This window comes from Ruditapes philippinarum, unplaced genomic scaffold, assembly GCF_026571515.1.
Source record: "Ruditapes philippinarum isolate M1 unplaced genomic scaffold, ASM2657151v2 ctg14793_1_1_1_1, whole genome shotgun sequence".
Classification (NCBI taxonomy): domain Eukaryota; kingdom Metazoa; phylum Mollusca; class Bivalvia; order Venerida; family Veneridae; genus Ruditapes; species Ruditapes philippinarum.
The window spans coordinates 41,704-50,283 of NW_026863458.1; the positions used below are offsets into that span (position 1 = coordinate 41,704).

An 8,580-nucleotide genomic window follows, 5' to 3' on the forward strand; every position below is an offset into this window, starting at 1 on the left:
ATTAATCACATATAAAACTAGAAAATTTAGTTTGAAAATGTACAAAAAGTGTTTAAAGTAAATAAAATTGACATTGGTTATTTCTTATTGACTTTATTATTTGTCCTCAGACATTCATATTGATGACTGTCTTATGGCCAATACAAATATCTTTGGCCAGTTAACTGAACCAGAATAAAGTCACTGTATTAATGCTATTATTTTATGGAGACTTTGATACAAGATTTTGACATTTATAACTATGTCCCTGTCATTTTACCAACTCCTTGATCACTGTTATCTTGTAGCTACATATATATTATATAATGGTTAGAAATCTAAAGTCCTTTAGATAAGAATGGTTGTACAAACTCATCATAAGCAATGCATGTGGAAGATAGATACGGGAGCAAAATTTATTACATTTAACTGGGTTGATATGTCTTAATTGGGATATAAAATTGTTTAACTTGAAATTATTAAATAAAACGCTTTTTGATCTGAAATGGGTTTGAAAATCTTTATATCACTTAACTACTTCTGATGCAAGAGTATTCAATTTTGAAATAAAATTGTTGTATCATGTATGGAATGTCTTGTTTAATAAAATGCCCTAGTTGTCAAGAGTAGCTGTGTATGCTATAGGGCAAACAAAATTTATTGTGGGTTGTTCATTGTTTGAAGGTCATTAAGAGGCCAAGTCTACATTAATTTAACCTGGATTACATTCCAGAAAAGGTTTAAGCCTTTATTCTTTTGGAACTGAAAGTGGTAATCCACTACATACAGCCAGGAAGCCTGTCTGTGTAACACTTAATTTTGACTGCGTTGAAAATTGATGCCTTCCCATTTTAATGACTACCCACCATGAAAAAAAATGCCCAACTAGTGATCGAAAAATAATACATGCCTATATATGGTCATATACATGAAACAGTAATATTTCTCTATTCCTAGATTTTAAGTGATAAATATTTAATCATTTTAATCAAGAGGGCCAGGAGCTAATTACAATTTGGCAATAACTGATAATGGACAGCTATATGGTACTTAAGGGATGAATTATACAGCCGTTCAACATTTCTGTAATGATCAAGGGGAATAACCGCTGCGAGGGCAACGGTTACTTCCCGTGATTAGATATTATTTATTACTGGGTATACAGTACATAATATATTTTTGTATTACAAAAAGATGTTTAACTAAAATTTAACTAACCGTTATAAAATGACCCTAATTTGATCAAAATATAACGATTGATTATTTCTCAACGACTTAATGTTGAATTGTGGGCAGGGCCAATTCTCAGCGTCAAAAAATGGCCCCGGTTCAGTTCTCAACATTGAAAATGACATTTTAAAGGGTCAAAATTTATTACATGTATTTCACCGGAACATCCATGCAATCTGACCAGGATCTGTACTGTTGTTTGCACATTTTTATTTAAGAAATAATATATCCCAAACAGTGATTTTATCGCTCAATAACATCACTGTTTGGAGTTCGGATGCGAGGAATTATATCACGAGGGCGTAGCCCGAGGGATATTATGATGCGCATCCGAACGAAGAAAAAAAGTGATGTTATCAAGCGATAAAATCACTAATTTGGATATATTATTTCGAATCTAACACGACATCAACAAATAAATGTTGCCGTACTTGATAACTAAGCAAAATTGCGCCTGATTTGTTTCCGTACTTATTTTCAGCGCGTCGGATTTTTAGTGGTTACGTCGCGTGTATAATGATTACGTCACATGTCTAAATATAGAACGTCAAACTGTGCATCTGTTGCATAATTACACGCACTTTCTGTTCTTCTATGTTCAATAGGGAAAAATGCGGGTCGTGTTAGAATTTGTATTTTGATCGTGATTGAAATGCCTTAAACTTTTGTAATGGACTATTCTAAATTCAAAGCAGGACACGCTCATTTCAAATAAGGCATTTCAATCAAGTAATACTTCCAAATTCATGCATGGCAGAAATGTGTTAGTATAATTCTTTAACGTTAAAGACAAATGCACGAAGTCATTATTACAAGGTTAACAAGCAATTATCATAGTATAGCAAGCAATCCATAAGTCCCCTACCGGTTAGAACCCCAGCAACATTCTGATGGGCCATTGGCCATTCAATTTTTTTACCAGTGAATGAATGACATGAATGAACTCAAATCTTCTGAGTTCTGAGTTTGTCTATATCATAGTAATGTTTTAAGTTTCCCTGCATAATAAGGAAATTATGTTTATACAACCTTGTCATATTATTACGATGAGATATTTTAAAGTAAATCCTATATGGAATGAAGTAGTTGGAGTAAAAAATACCAATTTCTCGACAAAAATCTAAGTTCAAGGGGGACATAATTCTGGAAATAGTCTTGCTAGAGTATTAAACATGTTAAACCTTCTCAAAAATGTTGAGTGATAATAGGAAAAATATATATACGAAGTTTGACGTAGATACATTAGGAAATAAAGAAGTTATTTAAAAAAGATGGTCTTTTTTAAAAAAAATCTAAGTTCAAGGAAGGCAATACTGATATTTTTGTGCTAGAGTTGTAAACCTTGTCACATATGATGTGATTGATGACCAAAAACGTATATTTAAAGTTTAAAGTAAACACCTTAAGAAATAAAGAACTTATAGTGAAAAAGTTGAAAAATTTAAATCAGAAATCTTGAAATTCAGGCTATTTGTTGCCATAGCAACCAGAATTTTCAATATTGGAAGAAAAAAAAATGTGCATAATCTCAAGACTGCCATCTACCCATATTTCAAGGACGGACTGACAGACAGACGGACAGACGGACGGAGGGTAACCTAATGTCCCATCCGGTTAAACCGGTAGGGGACTAAAAATACTTGTAATAGCAGCATAATATTTTGTTCCGGAGCATTTTATTCTGTACAGTTTTCATTAAATATATCAGGGAAAACTGACATACATCAGAGTATCAGCTTGAACTGGCAAATAAGGGAAACCCTGTTATGAGCACGACATTTCCTGTCCCAGATTTAGCCGATCCCGTATATCGTCTCCAAGGTATGATTGGCATTATTCTGCTTTAATAGCGGCATCTATCAACAAGGTGTTGTTTTGTTTCATACAATGATATTTATGTAAATGAAATAAGTGAATATTTTCTTGGTGTGGAGTTTATCCCGGCAGGATCTTCATATATACATTTGGGAATCGTATCTGACCATTTTTAAGCATCAAATTAGCTGTGTGTGAAGCAAATGTTAAGTTGCGGAAGACATTTTTCAGTATTATAAATTCGGGTCTTTGACCTGGGTAACTAAATCCATGAACTATGGTAACAATATACTATTAAGTATGCAAAAGCGAGGTACGGCTGCGAGAATTCGCTCTGACAAACATATTAGAAGTCATCCTCTCTGTCTGAGACGTTTACAGAAATTATCAATATACAAACATTCTTCCAATGACTGCTCTGTCATGTACACGCTAAAATCGACCATCATGCATGATGAATTTTAACCAAACTTCACAGGTATTATCCTTAGGTAGTCATGTACAAAGGTTATATAAATGGAACCAGTCTAAAGCATATAAGTAGGCCACAAGAAATAAAATGACTTGGAAGATGAATTATTCTCAGAATTTTCAAAATTGACCCCGCAAAAGGAGTCACCTAGCTTACATACTAAGCTATATAGGACTTCTTTATATCAGACTGCAATAACAAGAGCTTAATTGCACGTAGCATTGTCAAGTACACATCTACAAAATTTAAAGTAACCATATCCAAAAATTGGTGTCAAAATCGGTTTAATCATATTTTATTGCTATATACATGCATGTATAAACAATACAGATACAAATTTAATATGTATTCTAAACAGCAAAGGCAAACGGGTTGGGCCCAAGTTCTTACAACATTAGCGGTCGGCCCTCCCCGGTAGATAATGACACGAAAAAACTATATTCAATACTTAATGGCATATAACATAAACATAGTGTATATCATGTGTAATTGCTGATAGAAACGAATTTAACAATATACAATAAAGTAATCGAACAGATAGAAATCAAAGATCGTGTATTTTATAAATTTCCTCGGGTTACGTGAGTTATTTATCATATATACGAAAGAAATTTTAGAATTGTGAGGAATTATGACAAAATTTAAACTTATTTTGATTGTGACTTGGTCACTTACCTTATAACCCTTGGATAGGCCTAATGCCGCTTTAATTCATTGCATTCTTGTCTGTTTTTTTTTTTAATTTCAAATATGAAAATGTTAAATTTTCATTTTATAAACTAAGAAAAAACACCTTATATTATGATATAAAAGGGCCAAAGTGTCTTGCAGAAAAGGTCCGAAACGTCCATAAGCCGATTTTTGCATTGGAGCTGTTTTGGTAATGCCGTCAGTCGGTCGTGGCTTGGACATTATATATGAACATGAACACGCCCACTTATTTTTTACTTATGTTATAGTACATATATACTATCCAAGCTATCAATAGCGATGACCTCTAAACGTAAACCATGCTGTAAAAGCTTGAAATGATGAAAAATTGTTGTTTTGCATAAAATTTAATTTAATTTCATTCCACTTGTAAACACCAACTGTAACACCACTCATGTAAATACTAATTATTTTGTTTACTCTGTGAAATATATTATATAATTAACGCTTTCTGGATATTCATAAACATGTATAATTTTGTTGTCTGGCTGTTTTAATCATAAAAAAGTGCTTTAAAAATGAACATAAAATAAATAAGTATTGCATATTCTAAATATATATAAATTATTATCACCATTATTATCACCATTATACACTACATTCTTTGTAAGCTACAGTTTTATATACACCGTACATTTCAGGTCAGAGATGCCTTTCATATATCTCCTCGATACAAAACAAGACTTTGTCTAAAATTCAATAAATAGTTGGTCTTCGTTTCTCAACAAACATGTACATTCCATTTTGTGTTCTCATGACAGTCGATATTTTACGTTTTACTGTATGTGATGGGTCAAGACGAAATGTAAAACTGAAATGTAAAATTTCAAAACATTTCAACATCATCATTTTAAATTAAACATATTTTTAAAAAAATAGACCCAGTAGTCTTAACAACAGCAGAAATGTGTCGTGATCGCCGCGAACTTAACAGTGTTGTTATATTGTTTCCTGTCTATCAGGATCATATCAACGAACATTTTCATTGTTGAGAATTTGGTACTGCTTAAAATACGGAAAAAACAACAACAACAACAAAAGATCAACAAGGAAGGGCGGCGATCAATGAATGCAACCGAGGCATTCAATAGGTGTGAGAGATGTTGCACTCAAAACATTGCAAGGTTCAACTATTATTGTTCTTGAATGTTTTCTTCTTACAAGAATATTAAGTATAGATATTAAAATGAAAAAATTCTCTAGTAAATACGTGTTCTTTTATGTATAATGAAGCAAATATTTGATACTGTTTCCTATTTAAACGACATATTAAGGAAATTAACTTACTTTCTAAGTAGCTTTGTAAGGACTACCTTTTCTTCATTCATTGCAAATATTTGTCCGATACAGTTTCTAAAAAATTCAATCAAAAGGCAATGCTTTGTTTAAAAAAGTAAATAGAACAAACTATTTCTTTCTTACTTAATATAGTCACAATAACCTTATAAAGTTCATGCTTTTTTTTTTGACTGCAGACATCAGTATTTCTGACACGAGTGGGTACCCGAGTAAAAACCACATTAGCTAAAGTAAAGAATCAAAAAGTACCCAGTAAAAAATTATCATACAGGGATTCAAGTTCAGCTAACTTAAACGACCGCCCACAGAGACCCCAAATCCTTGATCTTGAATAAACTAGAACTGCCACTGTCATGGCGTGAGTACCCCCGCATACCACTTTGTCAGAATCAACAGTGGCCATTTAGAGCTCAAGGACAACCTCCCTGCCAAATCTGAGGTTACTAAGCCAGTGCATTGCTAAGTTATGTATTCTACATGCTTCAAATATGAAAATCAATACATTGCGGACAGGACATTCTTTAGCAATTGACAAGAAAAGCTTTTTTTTGTCAAGGTCCCTGTGACCTTGACCTTTGACCCAGTGACCTCAAAATCAATAGGGGTCACCTTATAGTCATGATCAACATCCATGCCAAATATGAAGACTGTGGGTCAAAAGAATCTTAAGTTAATGGGTGGAAAAACTTTTTGAAGTCAAAGTCCCTATGACCTTGACCTTTGATCCAGTGACCTCAAAATCAAAAGGGGTCATCTACTAATCATGACTAACCTCCATGCCAAATATGAAGACTGTGGGTCAAAGGAATCTTAAGTTATTGGACGGACAAGCTTTTTGAAGTCAAGGCCCCTGTGACCTTGACCTTGGACTTAGTGACCTCAAAATCAAAAGGGGGTCATCTACTAATCATGACTAACCTCCATGCCAAATATGAAGACTAAGGGTCAAAGGAATCTTAAGTTATTGGGCGGACAAGAAAAAACCGACGGACGGCCGGACGGACGGACAGACGGACGGACGGACGGACAAGCTGATTCCAGTATACCCCCCTTACAACTTTGTTGTGCGGGGGTATAAAAATATAATATCATAAAGTAAATATGAGAATACATTTTACAGTTATGTTAGTGCATAAGAATTCGGAACTTAAAAAATCTCATCATTTTTTTTAATTTTAGAGCAGGAACAAATTACGTGTTCAAAAGACCATCGAAAACATTTTAAATATTTTCATCAGGTGCTCATTTCTCAAAAAAGTGTTTTTATTTAATCATATATGACAATTAAAAAATGTACATATGACGTTGGCAATATCATAGTTTTACTTCCGTTATCGTAGGTAAAAGTTATACGTTTAACATCCACACATGTTTATATGTAAATAATTTCAATATATTCTTTTTTCCGTTCTATTTACATCTATAAAACCCACCTTGGTCCTGCAGAGAATGGCACATACTGGAAGTGTTCAATTTGGTCAATTCTTTCCTTCGAAAATCGTTCTGGTTTAAACTTCATGTGATCAGGACCCCAAATTTTTTCCATGTGGTTTAATATCCAAATATTAACAATGACTTGTGTTCCTTTAGGAGCAACTCTGTCGTCTAGTTCAAAGTCTTGAGTGATGTCTCGTGTTATACCCGGCACTGGAGCATGTAGGCGCATTCCTTCTTTTATGCACATTGTAAGATATTCTAAGTGACTTAAGTCAGACCTATAATTATATAATTATATTTTTTACTATTTCAAAAATCCATCTTATTGGACTTTGGGTGACATTAAATTTTATTCCCTCAAATAACTGTTTGAATTCATTCCCTTAAGTATTTTTGGAGATACCAACGCAATAAAATGTGCCGCGTCACGACAAAACCAACATAATGGTTTTGCGACCAGCATGGGTCCAGACCAGCCTGCGCATCTGCGCGGTCTGATCAGGATCCATGCTGTTCGCTTACCAACTCTATTACAAGTAGAGAAACTGATAGCGAACAGCATGGATCCTGATCAGACTGTAACACGTGTCTCTCATTAATGCCATAATTTTGAACAGGTTCTTTAGAAAATATATGCTTTTAAGAAATATTCGTCTACATTCCATGAAAAACATTCATCGATAATTTTAAGGGAAACTTTTTTAAAAGAAACATTCCATCCAGCACGATGTAAGAAGTCACAAATTAAAAATAATGTCACGATAAAGGGAACAATTTTTATACCACTCCAGGTCATCTGTTTCCCTGCCTGCAAGTATCTCATCTATCTCAGTCTGACATTTTTGTTGACATTCAGGGTTCTCTGCCAAAGAATACAAGATCCATGATAAGGCACTGGCTGTTGTGTCGTGACCTAAAAAACAATTTATCATAAGTTATCATAATTTATATAAATGTTTATGTAACGGAAACATATAACAAGAATGTATGGACCACAATATCAAGTAATTTGTGGTTTATAATATTATGTGGCTATTAGCAGCAAAAGTGTAAAAGTCAATTAAATAAAGCCAGTCCTTGATAACTTATAATCATTTTATACTTATCTTGATTCAAATCTAATAGCAGAAAAATATGATGTTTTTATTTTGTAACATAAAAAACAATCATCTTTTCCTTATAAAGGTCACCTTCGAACAAGAAAGTATCCACTTCATTCCGTATCTCTAGTTTTGTAAGACCCTGTCCGTCTTCATCGCGTGCTGTCAGAAGAATATCAAGAAAGTCGGTGTAACTGCTACTCTTGGTACTGTCTTGTTTATTCTGCTATTAGACAAAAACTTAAAAAAAATTTGTTACAATAGGTGTGCCACACGGATGCATGTGCAGTCCCTTCATAGCTTTATTTTAAGGAGAGATTTTAAACTTTTTAGTGTTCTCAAAAGTGTGGCTTGGGGGTGTTGCACGTATTCATTATCCATCATGTACAGACTCAATCAAACTGGGTCTGTAATTTTCTTGTAATTTTGGTGCGATTAATGCTTCCGAGGGATCACTTTGTTTCGAGATTGTTTTATATTATTTTTTTTTTATTCATTAAATTATATTTTTTTAAATTTAAAAGCTACATTTATCTT

At 33.3% G+C, this 8,580-nt stretch overlaps 1 protein-coding gene across 1 annotated transcript; it reads right to left on the reverse strand.

Annotated features, from left to right (window-relative positions):
* Positions 1–3,845: 3,845 nt before the first annotated feature.
* Positions 3,846–8,266, reverse strand: LOC132722134 (cytochrome P450 4F2-like; the record flags this gene model as incomplete). The annotated part of the gene is made up of 5 exons (XM_060706567.1): positions 3,846–5,018; positions 5,495–5,560; positions 6,940–7,221; positions 7,727–7,856; positions 8,134–8,266. Coding segments are annotated over 5 exons (726 nt in total), but the record flags the coding sequence as incomplete, so codon positions are not given.
* Between the last annotated feature and the right edge of the window lie 314 nt (positions 8,267–8,580).